We start from the raw sequence: 22,776 nt of genomic DNA on the forward strand, positions 1-22,776 counted from the left end.
AGCCTTGCATTAAACCAACACGAGGCTTCGGAGCAGTTGTACCACTTCCATAATCATTTAAATTGCATTACTGTTATTAGATAGGAGAGCTATATTTCCTGTTCGTTGACACAGTTAAGCTTAATAAGCCACGACATGAGCTGAAAACCAGCAGATATCTAATTAAAGAGGAGTCTTATTAGAAGTAGAGGGGGGCAACGTGCCCGCCTCTTGCTCTTGATGATCGGAAACTATGAGTAACACAATCAGTATTATTGGATTCGGAGTATGAAGTGACATTTGCAGAAGGTGGGTATTACAAAGTCCAAGAGGGATATCGCGTTCAACGTTTGATCTCCAGTACCCATTTTAGCTGGTGAAAAAGAATCTGTAGAAAATCTGCAATATCATGGTTTAATGACAGTAATAAAATAAAAGACAATAATAGCCCCGAAGGCAAACGTGATGACATAACATGATAAATACTAGTGGAAAACGAACACATTAAGCTTCAAAATCGAACACATTTTCACTTATGATTTCACTTCAGTAGCATCCTCACTTCGTATCAGCACAGTTTCCGGGATTCAAAGCTAATCGTGGAAATAATATGATGAGAAAGCAGTACATTATGCACATCATCTTCAATCAACATCTGTATTAGTTAGCTGCTTCACTGTTACTTATCACACATACATACGGATCGTACTCGAGACCTGTAAGTCCTGAGCGAGTCCAAAGTTTTGTATCGGGCATCTCATTAACACCGAGTTCGATTGTTTCATCAGAATGTTCAACACGTGACGTTGATCACTCAAACGCGAGATTAATAGTTTCGAAGTGCCATACCCAATGCTCTTCGCCAGAGTTTCCAGACACACTGTAAATACATTGCAGGATAGAGAATCAAACAGCCATGATCGTGACGGGTATCGAGTTTCTGCTGTAGAATGGTATAGACTTAAAGTTATATTCGGTATGTCAAAGCTGTATTTGATAGATTGATCTGTCTCCAGACAATAGCAAGGATGTTTAACATGCAAGAGTGTGGGTCCATGTTAAAAGTAATTTAGAATTCGGTGACAGGGAGAAGGAACATTATCTGTAAATTTTAGACTGAAAAAAGTGGGTTTAGGCTAACGCTGCTTTGAACAATACTTTAATAATACCACGTCGTTCGAAAAATATTAAACGCGAATTTTAAGTTTTGAAGTGTAAAAATTGACAATTTTCATTGCTTCTTTGGATATTTCGCATTTTGTGATGTCTTACAGAAAACTGAAACTCATTCACATGTGTACTCACACGTGTATAACGTACGCTCAGTTGCCCCTTATATCGTGAATCTAGCGCAAACAGACTTGCCAAATGAAAGAAATAAGCTCATTAAATATTTCTGCTAGGGCACCTGCTGCTGAGAATATCATCAGTCGGTCGACAGGCATTTCTAACTTCTGGTTGGTTGACTGTAACATACTGCAGCAAACAAAACCAACCAAACAAACAAAACACACACAAAAAAAAACAAAACAAAAAAAACCAAAACAACCAAAACAACAAAAAAACACCCCCCAAACAAACAAAAAACCCTAAGCAACAAAAAAGAGAAAAACAAAAACAAAAACAAAAAAAACCCAACAACCCCAAAACAAGCCAAATGCCTTTTGCTGGTAAACACATTTACAGATACAACCTGTCAGCATGTGAAACTTAAATACGAAAAGTGCTGGCTCTAAGATAATAATTATATAGGTTTATATTATATATAATTATATGGGTTTAAACTTGACATCGAGTGGTATTTTTATGCCAAGTTAGGTGACAGCTTATACACTGCAACGTCTGTACTTCTCCTATGATATAATTTTGAAGAGATTCAATAATTGTAAAACAACGGAACAAAACATTTTTCTCCAGAGTAAATGAATTACAACTGAAAATCGTCATTCCACCCAGTAAGACAAAGTAGATCTTATTGCATCGACTGCACTGAGAATGATTGGACGACGCCCAACAACAAGTGATGGTGCTCATACATCTCTGCTGTCCCGACGGAACAGGTTAGGTCCAAGTGTTAGTCTGGACTATATCGCAAGTTATACATTTTGTATAGTATAACGTCATCCATCGCCAATACTGCTCTTGGAGGTCGGTTTGTTAATAACTCAGTCTTGGCCACAAAACATAGAGATTGATATTGTGAGCAACGATCCATACTATGCAGGTAATCCTACAGATCCTGGGCTCTTTACGTCACCACAGAGTGTCCCAACTCGACAACAAAGAAGTAGCATCAGAGCACATGTGACTCGTGGTTATGTATCTCCGAAATAAAACATAAGAATATATGTCGAAACGTCGATGGTACAGTATAAAGACGTTGTACATCTATAAATATCGTCATCATTCTTCATCTACCCAACCTCGAGAATGCCAATCAATGAAGTCTTACCGGTAAATATTTCACCACCGATATGACAAGGTTCACCCTCGGGAACGCCAAGTATCCTCACAACTTGATAGTGATTCCTAAACACATGCTTGCTCTATACTGGCAATTTGAATGTTAAAGTGTCATCTGCTTTAGATCACGAATGGAAAACGCTTTGTCTCATATGTTATTATGATTATAGGCTGGGTTTGGAGCTTATGTCAGATGCCTTTATCTATAGACCCCAGATCATCAAGACTTCCATGCAGATTACGTTTCGGATTTGTGTCATGAGGTGAAGGCAATAAGTGTCTCAGCAACTGTCTCCAGTAAGTAATATAGGGGCATTATAAAGGAAGCTGGAAGAATTACAAGGTGCAACGAAGGACAAGTCAGCCTTTTTCAGGAACCAAGATCACTAAATTTCTATCGATTGCGACTTAAGATTACAAATTGATGAACCTGCGATTTTCAACAATATCCCGAGGAGACAAAATACTTGGAGAGCGCTACTTCAGATATCCTAAGCGCATAGGGCGTGGGCTCAGGGAGAAGGAAATTAAACTTCAAAGAAACCGATAGCTCTACATCTTTGAAGCAACACCGACGTGCAGGAGAGACCGGATATCTAAAAACGTCCACCAATACATGACGAGATGAGAAACAAAGCTTTGCGTTACCACACTGAGGATTAGGCATGGGTGATGGAATGACACCTATTGGTTCAATCTTCATTCCTAATTGCAACACGTGCACCTGTGGTCTTCCATTTTTACACTCCTTTACCCTTTAAGATGCCAAGCGAGTCACGTTTTCATGGAACGTTTTTACTGTTTGTGTTGCACAGTTTTTTTGTGGTGAAGAATTAATCGGCAGATTTCCAGCACAATGAAGGCAAAGTGATGTTGTAGTTCAGATTCAACTTGTTTTCTTAAGGAAACCACGTAAGCGGAAATACGATTTTTTCCAGAAACTATACCGTTTTAGAAACAAATGCAGTAAATTAATGCAGATGTATCATAAAAAATCATCTGCTGTGTAATTCACGTTTACCACCTTCTGAACCTTTAACAGTGGTATACGTTTTCATTGCTCGGCTTTTTAAATCAATAGCTGTGACGTGACGATACGAGATATTTCATACAAATACTGGTGGGTCAAATCATCTAACAGTTGCTGTCAAGATCATACAAGGGCTAGATGGTTGACTGGATTCACCAGGAAGACATGGAACTCTGACATATAACAACAAATCTGGCTTCAGAAGACTCTAAAATTTATGAAAGTACCTGAACGTGACGTTGGACACGTTAACGATGTCAGGAACCCTGACACAGTATAACTTATTGGGTTTCTTGTCCAAATCCTGTTTTCGTCAACAGGTCATAACAAGTCGTGTAACTATTACCCAGATATGCCTCATCTGCAAAGCTAGTGAGTGGGCAGAGGGAGTAATTCAGTATGGTTGAAAACTATTTCAATTACACCATTCCATGTACGTCTGATGAGAAATCACTCCCATAGTGAACGAGATCGAAGATGCTTATCACTATGAAGGCAGCTCGAACATGTAAGATTCAAACGCAGATCAGATAACCCTACTACGGTTGTCGGACACAGTGCTTCACGGCGAACTGTGCTGGCTTATGGCCCAGCTAAGCAGCCATGCCCCAGTGTCTGATCGCAATCAATTCCCAACATCGTACTTTAAAGGTTTTACTGTAATGCAATTGAAAAACATAAAAGTTGTGTCTAGATTACCCTGCGGCTGCTCAGTGAAGGAACAGACCGTGATCCTCTGCTCAAACACGACTCGTATTTATCGTTTCAAGCGACTCATCAGATAAGCTGCATACGATAGATTGTTTTGAGAAATGTCCAAATAACTACGATTTGGTAATGCTAAAACACTCGACTATAGATTTCTAACGTAAGCGTCTAAACCATTTCCAATCATCACCACAACAATATTCCTGGTTTATCTTTTTGGCGGCTACTGCCACAGCATTTGTATGTTGACATCACATGTAAGCCTATCGGTATTAATGTAATGCCGCATTAATGGCATGATTTACTTATCACTTAAATCTAGCAACGGTTGCATCTCTGAAAGACTACATACCACATAATGGAGATGTTCTGCCTTCGAGGGGTCGAACAGCAGCCACAACGTTCCGGGTGCAACGTCCAAATCATTATAAATCCAAATGTGTCTGTACCATAGGCACAGTGCATTCCAGTGGCGCCATGGTTTAGAAGAAATACACAGACTATGCATCATATGGACATTTATGTTAAATTTAGCGAGGAAAGGCTTCCCAAATCATACAAAATCACTGCTGAAACTCGATTACAGGATGATTCCGATTGTATCATAAACATGTGTTTCTGAGTCTATTATCAGTACTCCCACTAGGTCTCAAACACATGGGACGGTAAACAAGTTCCTCAGATTCGTTTAAGATTCAGTGATCCCATGCCTGTCGTAAGAGGCAACTATCGTGTCAGGCTCGCCGATTTGACTGACACATGTCATCGTATCCCATTGCGCAGTTCGACGCTCATGTGCTTAATCACTGGATTTCCTTGCCCTATCTCGATCATTTACAGACCGCCGCCTTATAGCTGGAATATTGCTGAGTTTGGGATAAAACTGCACTCACTCACTATGTTGCTAAAATAGGGATTTGATGAAAGATCATACTTTGGACTTATATCAGAAATCCTTGGGTGATTTGGGTTTTAGGTCACCTTGGACAATATTCAAACAATGATAATGAGGGTTCATCCGAATCTTGCTTCAGTCGCTACATGTGTGAGGATTAAACCGACACCTTCAGTGTGACGAGCGAACACTATAACCACCACATCTCAATTAGTAGAACTGATTGTATACTTGGCACATAATGAAACTGTGCATAGTCAAAATATTATTCCAGTAATAAGTACGATAACAATATCAAAAGTACGTATATATTTTGATGTACGGATCATGAGACCATAATAAGTCGGAAGAATTTCAAATGAAAAGTCAAATACGATGACGTGACGCGTCCACAAGCGGGACAGGGGGCAAACGAACATGTCACAAGCTCAATAGCGGGTATGTCCACCATCGGCATTGAGAACAGCAGTGCATCGACGACGCATAGACCCATACAGGAAACGTGCAAGGAAGGCTTGTGGGATATCACGCAAGATTCTGTTGCAAGGTCAAGAACGTTATCTGGCGGGTAAGGAAGACGGCGTAGACGTCGATCCATCTCGTCCCAAGCATGCTGTATAGAGGAGACACCCGGTGAAGTTGCAGGCCAGGGCAGTAAGTCAACTTTGTGGTGTTGCAAGAAATCCATAGCAACCCTTGCCGTATGAGGGCGGACATTGTCCTGTTGGAATGTTAACCCAGGGCCATGACGTTGCAGAAAAGAAATTACCATAGGTTGAAGAATATGATTCCTGTAGCCCACACCAGTTAGGTTGCCTTGAACAATCAAAGTAGTTGTCATTGTCGTGCTGTTATTACATCCCAAATCATCACGGAACCACCACCAAAGCGATTCTTCTCCAAGACATAGGCCTGTGCATGCCGTTCTTCCACGCGTCTTCCACGTTGACGTCCATCACTAATAGAAAGTCGTGGTCTGATCTCATGATGACGTAAACATTATCGAACTGTTTAGGGTGACTACGGGGAAGTCCGGGTCCGGGCCGTTATCAATGCAGTCTGAAACCTGTTGTGAAGATGGGTCACCCTTATCCATCTGTTCTGTTATAGGCGTTGTTACATGTGGACGTCCAGAACGTGGCCAATCGATGTCATTTGTGTTCTGGTAGCGTCTCACCAGTTCCGGCAGTGGAAATATGCAGCATACTTCTCGTTGAGACATTCCCCCACTGACCATCCCAATGGCGTCGTGACGTTGTGCAGACGTTAGTCTTGGCACGCTATGCGTTTCATTAGCTATGTTTGAACGATCGCAAAGCAGGCGTTGAACTTTCCAAAGTGACAGTATTGTGTGGCATTCATTTGCTCAGTGAGACGTACCGCACGTCTCAAGAACGAAACCACTGACGTCACGGAGCGTGTCACTTGCATGCATATTGGATACATGTCACTAATCTCTGAGTTTAAATCCGTATGTGTCTCCAAAGGTTTGATAAATTTAGATTTTAAATTTTATGCATGCACAGTTTCTTTATGTTCTTAATATACAATTTCTGATGACAATCTATGACAATCTATGACCAGTACTATAAATCTCGGATTACATTTTATTCACATCATTATATTTAATATCCTTCAGCATGAATCCATTATTAAGGCAATTGAGGCAAGTATTCGTAATTCAAATTCCATGTGATCGGTGTATATCTACTTTACGATGCTCTGCGGCAAAGTTAAAAGGAACATAAACTGGCATCGTGACACTCGTTACTCGGCTTGAAGGACTGAAACAACTCATGAATGACAATTATTGTGTCATTTATGTATGATGCCGAGATAACTTGGTCACGTGGGATGATAACAGACATAGTGTAGTACTCTTAAGACTGTCAAGGACGTCAAAGCAACTATCAGAGAACGGTTACTACGTCTTCAGTGATATCATGACATGGATAATACGCATCAAGTGTCAGATATCTCTAAATGGACCTCTGTGTACCGACATCAAGGAAACGTGATGATATTACATACGGCTGGCAGGGCACATTTTAATGGAATTTTGTTGCATAGATATAAACATGAACACTTTATAACTGTCAAGTATTGATCTTACTCAGACCCATAGAAATAATAAGAACCTAGGTGCGTTATGCTCAAAGCCTTGCTTGACGAAGCAATGGCTTCTTCTGGAAGACAATGGAAACGTTTGCAACGGAGCGTCGGTTACACAATTCCATCTGTAAAACAAGCATTTATTCGTGATGGTGATGGTTGATGATAGTGATAGGTTGATATTTTCAGAATCCACGATAGAGCAGAATGAGAAAGCTGTGATCATAGATTATTACATCCTAATGACATAACTATGAACTTAGATGAAGGGTGCTTGACTAAATAAAATGCATATGGTCTCCTTAAACAGTAAAGATAACCGACAAGAGACTCATATTTTTGCCGTCACCCGGTGTCGTACCTATTGGATATGGATCCACAAACACACGCCTGTGACAGACAGATGAAAAGTCCAAAGTCGACTTTACATTTAGATTTTATTCAGTACGGCCGTGTAAATGGTATAGGTTTTGTCATTTTCATAATTATACGATCCGAATACAGATTGAGTCGTAATAGCGTTTTGGGTGAAAATGTGGTGAGGTCAATGAATAAATAATACACCCATATTTGACAAGTGCTCATGTTTAAATACAAAACCATCAGTGTAATAGCCGTTACAATATATCATACTGAGATCCCAACATTTTAACTCACAATAGAATAGATATTGGGATGTATTTTCCATGCAGTGTTTTGTGTATAATGTCGTTTTAACGTTTACTTGGATTTTTAATATGACGTTCTGTATATAAAATGTGAAATATGTATAATCAGAAGCAAGCAATGATCATCTGCTTCTTTCATTTGCGTAGGTTAATAATTCGTTAGTGGAATGAAATGCCGATCGCAGGTAAAAGCCAGACAGTTACTCTCTCGGGGACGACAAAGATTGTGCAACTCGTTCCGTACAATCGGAATGAAACGTGTTTGCTAATCTCTGTCTAACGCATTCGTATTTCGACTTCCCACTCACACTAGACACAGTGGACGAAATGTTTCTCCTTGATTTGTTACGGAAGACATCGACAGCGTGAGGGTAATTTCAAATCTTCTCGGTACAAGACACGTCAAGGACTAAGCACTAGATTGGACATTTACTGGGCGTATTTCATCACATATATCCAGCGTCTTATTGGAGGCTGCATTCGGAGATAAGTCTACACCTTCACTCAATTCTTATGTCTCCATTGTCAGGACAGGTGGTTGCTTCTTAGTTTCTTGAACGCCATCCCGAGCAATATCCCAGCGACATGACGTCAGTCTGAATATATCCGAGGCTGGGACACATACTCCGTTGACTGACATCGTACCATATTCGACCCTGCAATCATTGATAAAGACCAGACCCAACCTGCTGACCCTTCCAATAATGTCGTGTCTCTAAATTAACAACTGTAATACATAATATATAGAAGTACTGTTTTGAAATACAATATCTGAGAGCAAATTATTGCAAGGAAAAGCCTATGCAGTTGTTAAAAAAGCCCTCTACAGCTGTGAAGTCGTCTTGAAGCTAAACGAAAATCCAAGTGTAATGTTTTTCTATGATTGAGCTTCAAACAAAATATGAAAGATTATGATAGTTGGGATGATTTTATTGTCGAAAAATATCCCATGTCCTGTTACCTTGAACTTTGCATTATGTTTAAAAAAAAGTCCTGAAGAAAAAAAACATATTTATCTTAACGTGAAGGCTGGTTGCAATTAATTATAACCTATCGTAGTCACAGTTCTACGACTCCTTCGTTTGCGTTGACCCTTACATGCAATAAATGTACTGACACCCGTGGGCATCAAACAACTTTAACGTTTCTATACTGGGTGTTAGTGTACAGACGGGTCTGAACGGGGCGTTTATCTAACTCGCACGACAATGGTCACAAGACAAAGAAGACATGTCGTTTACTGTGTAATTAAAAGAATAATCGTTTGGACCAACGGATATGATTAAATAATATTAGAGTTACTTTCGAGCCTATATATTGACCTAATTCAGTTTGTTTCTTAACTGCGATGGCATTTGTCTTCTGACAATCTCCCCAAGAACGTTTGCATGGGCGAATCCACTGAATGATGTAAAACCTCTTACATGAACTATGTTTGAAAGATGAGTACAATGGTTAGCTTGAACCCCAAACCGAGGTCGTCTTTTGTCGGTATCCATACTTTTTTCTTTAAAACTTTATAATCAATTTTACTTTGAAACATGGTAAGGTTGAAGATCGTTCCCTTGCAGTCTGGCGCGTGACGTTTATAACAGAACGTCTCGTGATGAGCATCGTCTAGCGCTTGAGTTGGTCGCCTCGTAAACGTTTAAATCCCTGTAGATCAATATCTCTTCCGTAACAACATCAATATAAAGTGTGTTCGTTTAAAGTTTCGCTTTATGTGACAATACCTGCGCAAGTGCACAAATCTGTGTGTTGCGAACTGACCATGGACTACACGCAGATAAATGATCACCTGATCTTTTTCATAGTCTCATAAATACTCCCTGAAGCCATTGTTCAGTCCAAGTCAAAGTGCAAACCTTATGTGTCAAACTATCCCTTCCCTAGACGTATACATAACAAACCATCAGTGTTGAAGTACATCGCGTTTGTGAGGATGAGTCACAATTAACTAATGAGCAACAACAAATAAACCATAATGTGGGGTGTAGGATAAGTTTTCTCATATTATGTGAAGTGCGATAAACCGAATGCAATGTGACGTCACATAAAATGGCCACGACGTGATGAACTATGTATGTATGTCTTCATATGTATGATACGTCAGTCCAGACAGGTAAAAAGTTCAAAAAGTCCATGTCTGTCCACTTTGCACACGCTCAGTGAATATTCAATAAATACATCAGTTTACGTATCAAGTGGGTCGCATTTTGTGTGTTTTTTCAAGGAATTGTTTTTGAATGAATATTGGAACATGGGTAACTCTCTGACACACGTATGGGTGAGTAAAGAGTGAGGGGTTCTGGTTGAACGTGGCTGTGTACAATAGTCCAGTCATATCACGACAAGGCATTAGAGCCAATGTGTGGCTTAAGACGTTCACACTCTGGTACATATTCGTGGCGAACCGGGGTCCCGAACACATGATCATGATTTCTGTTGGTGCGCAATGGGAAGTATCTGCGGACAGCAATATAAGGGTGTCTTAGAGTGAGTGAGTGAGTTAATATTTTACGTCACATCGGCAATATCTCAGCCATATCGTGACGAGAACAACTAATATCAAAATCAATTATATGTCTACTATAAAACCTGTCAACGAAGGACAGTAAAACAAATAGAATATCACAAATGGAATTAAAACTAGCACGGAAAGTTAAAAACAACATCACCATTAGGACAATACACTATAAAATCAGTCTATAGATCGCCAACAACTGAAGGTAGATCGCCATACTAGGGACCATGGGGACTTACAGTACCTTTGCTACCTACATGGACCCTAGTTGGATTTACACCATCCCTTCAACTACTGGCGAGTGTACAATATGCTAGCCAAAATTAAAACAACAGGAATACTACGATAAAAAACCCTGGTAGAATTAAATTTACTATCAATGTTTTTGGACTTACGTACCCTCTCAGGAGGACAATAATTTTACAATACTTCAACCCCCTTTGAGGGTACAGCCACTAACAATTCTAGTTACGAATCCAAACTACCAATTATTAAAATACATCTTTTTACAGAAACATATTACTCAGAATTCAATCAAAAAATCAATTTCTTTTAAAAAACCAAGAATTAAATGAAAACTAACGCTGCTAAAAAGACCCTTCATTGTTTTAACTGTAAAATACGTATCCCTTGTGATGGAGAATTCAACACAGTCAAGCAGCATATGCTTGACCGTGACTGTGACTCATCACAAGGGATACAAAATGGAGGATCCTCACCTTTTAACAGGTATGCATGAGTATATCTAGTGTGGCCAATACGACATCGTCGTAGAATAACGTCTTCAAATCTCGACTGACAACCCAAGTGGGTATAACCAACGTAAGGTTTTATGTCATGTAATTTATTTATACCTACTTGGGTGTCCCACTTCTTCTGCATCAGGTCACGGATATAACACCTAATGGTGGCTTTGTAATCACTGTAAGGAATATGCAGTGGTGTCACAAATTTGTTGAGGGCTGCTTTAGCAGCAAGGTCAGCCAATGTGTTACCAGAGATCCCTACATGGCAGGGTAGCCAACAGAAGACGATGTCGTATTGGCCAGTAGCAAGATTATTATACAATTCAATAATTTCAATTAAAAGTGGATGTTTACAAGAAATATTTTTAATAGCCTGAAGGCAAGAAAGAGAGTCGGAATATATTATATGCTGTTTACGTTTCGGGTGTCTTTGAATATATTTAAGTGCTGTTAATATGGCGTTAGCTTCAGCTGTAAAAATGGAACTATTTTCTGGTAATCTAGAAGATATTGTTCTGGATCCAATGACAGTAGCACAAGCAACTGCGCCACCGTCCTTGGACCCATCTGTAAATTAGGATTTATTATTGTTATATTTATGTTTAAATTGACTATATTCTTGTTTATACTGTAATTCATTGGTTTCTGATTTTTTAAATGTAGTTAATGTTAGGTCAACTTGTGGCCTAACCAACTGCCAAGGAGGAGAAGAAAGAAGACGGGAAGGAGCTATATTTTCCAGCTCAATGCTAGAAGCAGCAAGAAATGGCTTAATTCTGAGCCCAAGAGGCGGAAGAAGGGAAGACGTTTTGTTATACAAATCCTCATAGAGAGGATTAAAGACACAATTAAATGCGGGATTAGACTCATTAGAAGCTAATTTTGTAATGTCTTGTAAAGATAGTTTGATACGACGTAAGTTGAGAGAAGACTCATCAGCTTCGACGTATAGACTGTCAATAGGAGAGGTTCTACAAGAACCGAGACAAAGTCTTAGGCCTTGGTGGTGAACAGGATCAAGTAGTTTTAGGTTGCTTTGACAAGCTCCACCATATACGATGGAGCCGTAATCAAGTTTAGATCGCACCAGTATTCTATATAAGTGAAGGAGGGTAGTTTGATCCCCTCCCCATTTTGAATTTGAACCAACCTTTAATAAATCGAGTGCCTTCAGGCATTTGGCTTTAAGGGATTTAATATGCGGCAAAAAGGTCAAATGTGAGTCGAAAATAAGTCCCAAGAACTTGGCCTCCTTGACCACTTTGATTGGGGCACCACTGAGATATGGGTGTCTCAGACAAACCACTCCCGCGTAAGCAAACATTAAAATGTTGTTGTTAAGTGTTCTTATTGTTTGAAAAATCACCCTATTTCGCGTTCTTGTGCGCAAGGTCATGCTTGAAGTAAAATTTGTGCAAATATAAGAAAGACTGAAAGTGCTGTTCTCCATTATTTGCAAGCATGTGATAATTTCCATGACATTGCCGCTATATTGCAGAAATAATGTTGAGTGTGACGTAAAGTAACTAATTAAATCATAACATTTTTACATGTTTGAAATTTGACATTTCCAGTGGGCAAAACAGGCATGCTTTTTACACCATCTTCTTATGTAAATATGACAATATCTTATGTGAATATGACAATATCATGCGGTTTACCGAGGTTTCCCTATAATACGATAATGCTATTTTGGAATTATACTAAGGTCAGTGTTCTGCAAATATCCATGAATAAATATCTCTCAAAAGCGCTAATATGTCTGGAATTGTAAGGCAATAACAATTAATAAGCAAGATTGAAGTAGTAACAAACGTGTTTGAACATCATTGAACATAACGCCAATGCGAGAGGTCATGCCATCGTATTTTTATGTAGCATTGATAGGTTTTCACCAACTACTTTAAACATCTGATAAAGAACATCAGTGATTAGGTTTCAAAGTGGCTGGTAATGTGATATCAATCGTTTTTATGCTATATTTACTGTGATGTTTCCCAGAGAGGTATGATTAGCCGTTCGTTTTTCGAGAGCATTCAATCATTTTTCTGGAGAAATGTTTCTGAAAGTGGTTGAGTTAAAAATAACTATGCTGAAATACAGGCAAATATCAAACTTCAAACTGGGGCATCTGTTTAAAGTCTCGATAAGATCTGTTTGACGTTCAGCAAACAAGGACTAATACGTAATTTATAGGAGACTAAATGTAGGCATCTCCTGCTTATTAGAGCTACAAGAGCAGTTTCTCCTGTTGTAATCAAAGCTATTTACCCTTGTATAGATCTGTTTATTTGTCTCTAGACGTCGACACATCTCGTAAGATGCCTTAGTTACATACTGTGCTATTATCTAAATTCATTATTCATCCACTGAGTCAGTGTGACTCTACATGATTATGTATATCAGAACAAGACATATTTTAAAAACCCTATAACAGTAAATGCCCTGGACCCGACGTCCACCCAGCTTTGATTTCAGTCCGGTTCAAATGACAAGACACTAAAGTAGACATCCAGTGGAATAACACACATTTTGGAGTAATGTAAAGACCAAAGGTATCAGAAGGATTCGATTCTTCGTTTACCTGGAGTGTGTACACACATGGTAAAGCATCAGCATTTAACATGGACCTATTGCCTTGTGACGTCATACTCATTAAGGCACAAACATAACCACATAAAACAGTTTCGACTGAACGGTCCTAGTTAAATGGAGATTAATCCCGAACCAGTACGCCGAAGGGACGGTTTGACTGGAAGGTAATTTCAAACTGAAATGAGGAAGGGTATAATTAGGAGCAAAACATACTGTGTTGGAAAATCAGAGGTATATAATGAAATTATAGTAGCTCTAAATATGATTTAAAACCGAACGCGTAGTATGAAGTTTTAAATACAAAGTTTAGAGCTATTGTAATTTCGTTACATAACTCTGATTTTCCAACACAATACGTTTATCTCCATTCTACCATAACCGTGTTATTCAGATTTAAAACAAATACCCAAAGTGTTGGAAAATCAGAGGTATATAGCCTGATTACCTCTGAATGACTTTGATTAACCAATCACAATCCAGTATTTACTGAAGTCATGGTAGAATGTTCAAATTAGCATACCTAATAGCACAGAGCAGGTATTGTCAATGATTCCAGACTATTTACTATTATTATATGGTGACCATGTAGTACATTGGATAAGCAAGAATGGACATAAGGACCTAATTGTTGTACGTTACAATGGGGCAGGTGTTAGCAGAACACGTCGCCATATTTCAGCCCAGAATTCACCTGCTGTTCGTGAACTGAAGAAACTGGCCTGCAGTTGCACCTGACCTAGACTTGAATATTTACAGGCCTATCGGTACAGCTTACATGTTGGTGGTTACGTCGTGATCATACATCCGCCTAATGATTGATAATATGCATGCTTTTGGGATGTACGTGCGGTTAATCACCAAACGTTAGAAGCCAAAACCTGTTTGAATTATATGCACTATAAAGCCATTGAAGGTTGAAGTTGAAAGGAACGAGCCGTTGGACACAACTAATCATCTTGGCATGTGTCGACCTTTTTGCATTCTGTTACGCTCATGCAGTCGACCGATTGGCGTATCAGAATATGTTTGTTTTTCAGACTGGAACAAAATACGTGGAAACTATCCCATCGACACTTCAGAGGTTACACTGTGATGAATACGAAGGAATGAACTGATACTAAGGCTTACAGCAACCGCAAAGTTCGTCAGAGCAGTGTTTCAGTGTATGAACGTATTAAACACTATTTTACCTTTACATTGAAAGAACACACGCTTAATAATCATGTCAATGACGTGAATAGAAGAACGCAAGAGCAAGCTACATAGAACTTACAAATATTCCACTTATACTTCAAACGTCTGAGATGCTTGTGTTATAACATTTGGACATTTCAGATTTAAAGTTCGTTAACGATGCCGTCATAAATAACATCTCCCGGAAACACAAGCTAGCCGGGCAATTCCTCGATGTATTAACAGGTATCATGGCCTCCACCGTCGAGTTATCAACTTGCAAATATTTACGTTCCAGGCAGTTGCCAGTCCCGCACTTTTGTGAAGAACAATGTTGAACACTGTACAGAAACGTTGTACACTGTACAGAAGTCCCTAACATGTGTATATGTGTTTACTAATGTCTGACAACCTTCTGGTCGATCTGTGGATCATGTCAAGAACGTTAGCACACCACACAAGGATGTGAAATACCGCATTCAGTCATTAACAACGTACCTGCTGCACTCGGGCAAAGATTCTGAATGTGACCCTTTCAGTGATTTCCAATATTTTCATTCTGGCATAATCATTGTACAAACGATCAAAACAATAGTTCGGGGGTGGTAACCTGTTGGTATCATTACACAATAACTGTACATATAGTACAGTATAACTATGGTAAAACCCCCTTAGTCGGAACTCTTTTAATTCAAAATAAAATATACCTGGCCATTAAAATGTCTTTCGTGTTTTATGTGCACGATGTACTTCACAATGGTCATAAAATACGTCATAGTGGATATCGACCGGATTATTGAGGTTCCGTTGTATTTGAATTTGCGAACCCACATAATGCGTCTCAATGATCATAGGAACCCAGGCTGAGCATTTGGTCTGTGGAGATTTGTTTTCTAAATGTAAACGTGTATTTTAATTATATAGATATTTTCAACGTGCGCTAGAGTGATAATTTATTATTACACTAGAAGATCCTTACAAACTATCAACTTTGAAGACGTAATTCCATTCACAGAAATCCACAAACCGCGAAAGAATATAAATCATAATCGAACTGCCAGACATGATGTAGTACCAGATGATACGAGATCTGTTTACATAAGCAGAGACATGCGGAAACTCCCATCCAAATTTGTTTGCAAAATAAGGCCTAATATTTGGCACGTTGGCACCATATCGATATTCAGGGCATATTGTGGTCTCATTTTCGCATATTTATCGGGCATGATTACAAATTGATCAGTTTGGTTAAGCGCATTGATAATACCACATATTACACGGCAAAAAATGTTTGCTAAAATGTTTTTCATTATCAAATCCAATCTACTTATGATGTAATGCCGGACACGCGATCCAGCGAGTTTGCTTTCATTGTACGCGTTGTACAGCGTCACGCTCAGTCATGATTGAGAACAGGCAGTATTCGGCTCCACTGAAAATACTCAAGTGACCTAAAACCCTGTTGAATAATGAAACCCTTAAGTGACAGCATAAAAGAGCTCCACGCAGCGTCAGAGCCTTGAGACTCATCTATGATCAAATGCTGATATGAAGTGCTTTGTACTGGTGGGTCGTAGAGTCGGGCCTAATGCTTGATATACTGTTACTTCATTACATAGATCCCCATTCATTTCAAGAGCAATAAACTAAAGTGACTTTTTCTCCATGGCGTTTTCAAAACGCTCATTTCATTGCTCCAGAATGAATCGATATGGATATAGCAATCAAATAGCGGTGGGCGTTTGCGAGAGGTAGATGTGGTGTTTAAACTATCTGGGGTTAGGATGTATGTAGATGCAGCCTCATGTATAAGGGATCAATGACGAAGAATGATGTTCAAACGTGATCTCGTGCATGTGATTGGTAGAATAAGACTTGGAACAGGAAGATGTTCAAGAAACACACCGTCGGACGTTGTCCTTAACTGGCGTTAATAAAGTTTCAAAGTAGATGAATAACATGGCATACAGTAGATAATGTATGTAAACAAAAGTAAACAGACCAACTAATATATGCTGGGTTGCCAAGAAGTATGTTAGAACGGTTTTACACCGATTTAGCTAACACAAGCTGAATCAAGGCAAGGAAGACGAAACAGACGGTTTCATGCACTGTATCGTTGTTGAGATTGGACCCCAGGCTATGGGTGTCATCCACAAAGGTAATAATCACCTGACTAAACCAGATCGAGTGATGAACGAAGAACGTTTAAGACGGGGTTTTGAGTAATAATGCCACCACAGTGATTCTAAAATCGCTGGAGGATTGTTATATAATACATTATGGTATATGCAAATATCTGATCAGGTAAATGAACACCATCAATCCGGACCCTCTGAAAACAGACCCCTTAATGAAAATTTTAGGTAAGAATATAGATGTACAAATGTCATCTGTCCACATTGAGTCTTGTTTATTCCTGGAGATAATACTTGGAACAATTAGTCCGGATTAACGGCGTTAATAAATGTCAACTACGTACTTCTTGAAGCCACTTTAAAGTTGTCGTGTATGTCGACCTCGTCATACACAGTAGAAAATTTAATTCCTTCCTTCACTCTTTCACTGTGGCTAGATATAGCGTACTGGTAGCCAGTCCTTGCGAACACGTCGGTATATTCATCAAATATGGCGCCTGAAAAAGACACAGACGCCTGCTTATAAACAGTTAATCCTCGAAGTGAAAGTTGCGTAACTTTGATAGATAAAACGATTAAATAAATGACTGATAACAAGAAAGCTTCCGTCACTTCAAGGGTATCTATTTCAGTGGCTTTCAAAGAAATTAAGACTAAATGAAGGCAATGGTTCCTCGGAGGTATGAGCAGAGCTGAATTACTCTTCAAGAAACTCGTTAGACTCCCGCCAGAAAGATGACGGTACCTTCTGCCGGGAACCGAAGCTCACGAAAATCGAACGACGACAGAGGAACATTAGGCTAATTATCAACGACCACATAAAAAATGTCATACATACGATTAAAGAAACAGACTCACGTTATCCTATAACATCAAAAAGTATACGAGTGAAGTCAATTCAAATATTCTGTTGCAAGGTTTCTTTTGATGGAACGAAACTTCATCATGGACATAAAACATGGCACCTACCTATAGGGATTTGTCCCTTGAAACCAGCAGTCTTTGAAATATATCCGAGTACAAAAACAACTTTCCACACAAGTATCCGGTACGCGTTCATCCTGATTCACATGTCAACTGGAGACTCCGTACTACCGATGCAATGGTATCTCTCCCTGTTGCCCGTATTCCCGATGTATGAGCCGCACCCACGTGGCTAACCGATTAACCGTGTCCTTCACCCTCGAATTGATCAGCCCCTTGTCAACATGAACATTCCGCTATTGGTTCACATCTTTTATGCACGGACCCAAATGCAAGCCCGAACAAGTGAACACGATATTGAGCAAAGTCCAGGCAGAGAGGAGGACCGATGCGGCGACGTCTATGCTGGGAGCAGCAGCGGAGATGTTCAGCGTGTAATACCGATGGAGTGAAGTGCAGGCTTATAGACTGGAGAATCGGTAACACCGCGCCACAATCAATGCGCGTGTTACAGTCATAGATTGCCAAGTGTTGACGACGAGACGTAGGAAATATAGGTTTCTTTCTGAAGTTATCCTTCCATACGACCGTCCGTCTACTTACTGTGCCATTGATCAGGAACCTTTCATCGTCTCAAGCCAAACTGTTTTCCTTTTCAGAAATCTGAAGACTGGATTCTTGATTGCCCGGTGTAAATGGTGATTAGGCGCGTTAGACTGCTCGTTCAGTGGTGTGTGTTTGCTTAGGTGGTGGGTTTGAACCGCCGGTCGTTAACACAATTACTGAAATGCCGCTTGCAGTGTAAAGGTGTGTTTCTTAGCAGAGTCAGATTGTGGTAATATACTTTGATATAATGAAGTTAATATTCATTAAATAGTTTCTGATGGATTCTGTCCTATTTAACGTACCGGCTTTGTGTTTCTGCCTGAATACTCTTCGTTAATCGCAATGGGCTCTGATTAGGATTGGTCGCTATTGATGAATCCATGCCTAAAAAGGAAAATGAGTTGTCAGTTGATTCCTCTGTGGTGTTCCTCCAGAACGGAGACAAAGCTATATATTGACATGTTAACATATTTAACAATGCCGAGACCTATTGTAAATATATGAATCGTCACTCTCATGTAGGTGTTTACAAATTTATTTTATTTAAAATATGTCATAAATCTGCTGAGAAGTGTAACACATAAATGCTAACACAGACATTAAACAAAAATCGTTCTCAAATGTCAGTATCATCCCAATGTGTTACTGATATTTCAGCCGTGTTCCCAATAAAGATCGACGCTTCTCATAATCTCTCTGACGCTTCTCTGGAATCTCCATGGCTATTCCTCTGGGGTTTCCACACGATAAATTGTGATCTGTCTTGAAATGTGAATCAAATTAAGAGTGGTATTTACACGGATCGAGGACACTACCTGTGTCATGTTGGCAGTGGCTATCATAACACTGCGGTGTTCAAAATACCTGGTTCGAAATGTCATTATTTACTTGCGGAGCTATTAGCTTTTGGCTCCTGCAGCACGATGATACCGATGGATACGTGTGCATCTGCGCACTAGTGGCGAACATAGCGATAACCCTAGAGATGTTTCCTAACAAGATGCCAGACGGCGTGACCGTTTGGTTTTCGGTGGAGCAGCTGCTTCAAAACATAGTGGTTATACATGGCGGCTTGCAACACGTGCAGTTTGAAAATAGAAAATTAATTCAGTGAAAAACAAATGTCTGCTTTGCAGCTACTAGTTGTTTATGCTGCCTTAAATGGAACCAGTGCGAGAGAATGACAACGGATAATCGTACCTGGACGGATGTTGCACATAAATCACTGGTTTTCTTGTCTCGGGCGTGCATTGAAATAATCAATTCGCACGATCCAGGTTCAAGTGAGTGAGTGAGTGAGTTTAGTTTTACGCCACACTCAGCAATATTACAGCTATATGGCGGCGGTCTGTAAATAATCGAGTCTGGACCAGACAATCCAGTGATCAACAACATGAGCATCGATCTGCGCAATTGGGAACCGATGACACGCGTCAACCAAGTCAGCGAGCCTGACCACCCGATCCCGTTAGTCGCCTCTTTCGACAAGCTGAGTCGCCTTTTATGGCAAGCATGGGTTGCTGAAGGCCTATTCTACCCCGGAACCTTCACGGGTCAGGTTCAAGTATGCTAAAGTCTAGTTTAAAGACATTGGTGTTGTTGTAATGATATGCATGCGCATTATTAGGGTACACACTTTCCCCGGTGTGGCAATCGGACAGCCTAGTGGATAAACCATCCGCTAGTCACGCGGAAGGTCCAGATTCCATTCCACACAAGGTACAATATGTGCAGCTCATATTTCTTACCCACTGTAATGCTGATGCAGATAATGCTGGAATTTTGCTAAAGGGAGCGTAAAAACACACACTCACTGTCCCAATGTTCCTCGTGTTGATTTGTGAATTCAAACATTTTCAATGACTATGATGAAATTGTGCAATTTGCTGCACGAAAATGCACTTAAATGCGATCAAGATTTATACACATTAACATAACATTCTGCTTACACTGTTCACTGGTGGTGCTTTCTGGTATGAACGTGAACACCTTTTGAGACAATATTTGTGTTATGAGATTCAGTTAAATCTCTAATCCATTCTAATCCACATATAACCCAAGGAACTTCAAGCCGGTTACCTGCATTCTTTTGGCTGGAAAAGACTATATGTAAGTGTGTTTGGGACGAATCTTTGTCATTTAAAAATATCAACGCTTACATGAAAGAAATGTCTTCAAGCTGAAAAATATGTCGCCAGAATAAATAACCAACCTAACTGAGATAGTGGAAAATAGCTCTCAATACTAACAGCATGGGCTGATGTGCCATGATTCTTCAACATGTATTCATTGTATGACCATCGTGTAGTAATGTATGAATGAACCTTCTCATGTCTGGAAAACGACATTCACATATACGTTGTATTAGAAGTGAAATGTTGTTTTGGTTAATACTTCATTCTTGCCTTGAAATATATTTTTCAAGTTTAAACATGCGTTGCCAAAAACCAGCATAATGAATGTATGAGCAAATGACATTATTTACAGCATGTCATGACTTTTCCACATGTACGTTGTATATGACCCTTGTGTAATAATGTATCGATGTACCTATAAATGTGAAAAATAATGGTGGGGACAAACTTCCCTATGACCCTAGAATTGTGTCAATTTAGAGAATTAGCAACGAGCAAAGATCTACTCCGTGTAGTTGAATAGAGTTATCCCTGATGTTATCTCTGATCCTTTGAAATTCCAGTACACCACGGTTTCAGTTTTCGAGGAAGATATTCCGTTAAATATCCCTTGACATTTTAGGAGAGAAAGTGAGTGGGTTAATATTTATCATCACATCGTCAATACTGCTGCCATATCGTGCAGAGAGCTACATTGAATCATGGAAATCAACTAAAAACCCTGTTGACGAAGAACTACTATTACATCACAGTTATGCTTTTAAGACTAATTAAATGTGAAACAATATAAACGTGGGTCATAGATTGCCAACAACTGAAGGTAGATCTTAAGAGAGAAAGAGAAATAAAACGTATGAATTACAATCCGGCACGGAATCTTCCCTCAAGGCACCCTACTGTTACGAAGTTGTAAATTTATGAGAAATGGATGACTTTGTGCGTTGCTTTCTCAGCAACAAAGCATGATGAAGCCAAATGACTTGGAGATACTCATCAACGTCATTCAGTTTTAGTCCAGAATAATTGGATATCAGGCGTTAGAAAATTATTTCACAATTTAGTAACATGTTAACCGATATTGAGAGTGAAATCCACGGACGTTTTATTCAGAGTAGACTAGCGTTGTAATCCTCAAAACAACACCAAACCATCAGCCAACGTAAATCAACATGTATTCAACTGTTATCAAAATCAGATAAGAAGGTGACTTCTTCACGTAGACATTGATGTATTGATACCTTCACCATACAAATCACATAATCATCTGTACCATCAAACGTTTACACACTTCCGACGTGGAGAATCCGAATCTTTCATTTCTTCCAGCCAAATACGCAAGGAAAATTAATAAAACAGTTTGACGTCATAATCTTTAGATGGCTCATTTCAACGTCGACTTACATCAAAATAGTTTGTATAGATTCAATTCAGTATCTGAGAAAAGCCCTCTTCCGGCGTTCCCAATCACGATATGCATAGTGCCAGACCTGTCCAATATGCCAACGAAGGCCTAACACTGCCATTCTCTCTCCAGCTAAAACCTTTCAAAGACCTATTGCTCTATTTGGCGTTATCGACCAAAGGCCTAGGTCATTAACGGCTCGGATCCACCAGTGGGGTCAGAGGTTGCAAATTTAATTTCGCATTGCCAGTTCATCATACCAGTTCTTTCAGGCCACGGCGATTCCTTGACGCGGATTAGGCATTGTCTAATTGGTGGTGACGGGAAGGTTTAATGAGTTTTGGCTTTGCGGTTCCAAGTAATCAGAACTATTCACAGGTTTTAGTGGCAGAGTGTGAGATGGCGGCAGGTCGTAGTGTGGTGCATGAAGCTGCTCGGAAAAGAATCTTCTTGATGCATATCAATTCCGAATAGCTCTTCACTTGTGAGAGTATTTTGGTGTGAACTGGACAAAATACTACACGCGACCTCTCAGCAGCTGACAGTCGGTTATGGAGATGTGTTTTGAAGACACATGGCAGCGTTTGAAGTTAAAACGCAGATTTCATTTCTTACCACATGTGAGGAGGTAATACTGACAGGACGTCGAAGCCCGTAACAACGTTGTCGGACATTTTT

General features: G+C 39.6%; 1 protein-coding gene across 1 annotated transcript in view; it reads right to left on the reverse strand.

Annotated features, from left to right (window-relative positions):
• Positions 1 to 18,091, reverse strand: part of LOC137273040 (glutamate receptor-like) — a 102,969-nt gene extending 84,878 nt beyond the window's left edge. The window contains exons 1-2 of the mRNA XM_067805481.1: positions 18,001 to 18,091; positions 17,376 to 17,528 (exon numbers count right to left, since the gene is read on the reverse strand). Of these exons, the coding sequence (XP_067661582.1) occupies positions 17,376 to 17,528; positions 18,001 to 18,091 (244 nt within the window). The remainder of the gene's footprint in view (positions 1 to 17,375; positions 17,529 to 18,000) is intronic.
• Between the last annotated feature and the right edge of the window lie 4,685 nt (positions 18,092 to 22,776).

This window comes from Haliotis asinina, chromosome 2 (genome assembly GCF_037392515.1).
Source record: "Haliotis asinina isolate JCU_RB_2024 chromosome 2, JCU_Hal_asi_v2, whole genome shotgun sequence".
Taxonomy (NCBI): Eukaryota; Metazoa; Mollusca; class Gastropoda; order Lepetellida; family Haliotidae; genus Haliotis; species Haliotis asinina.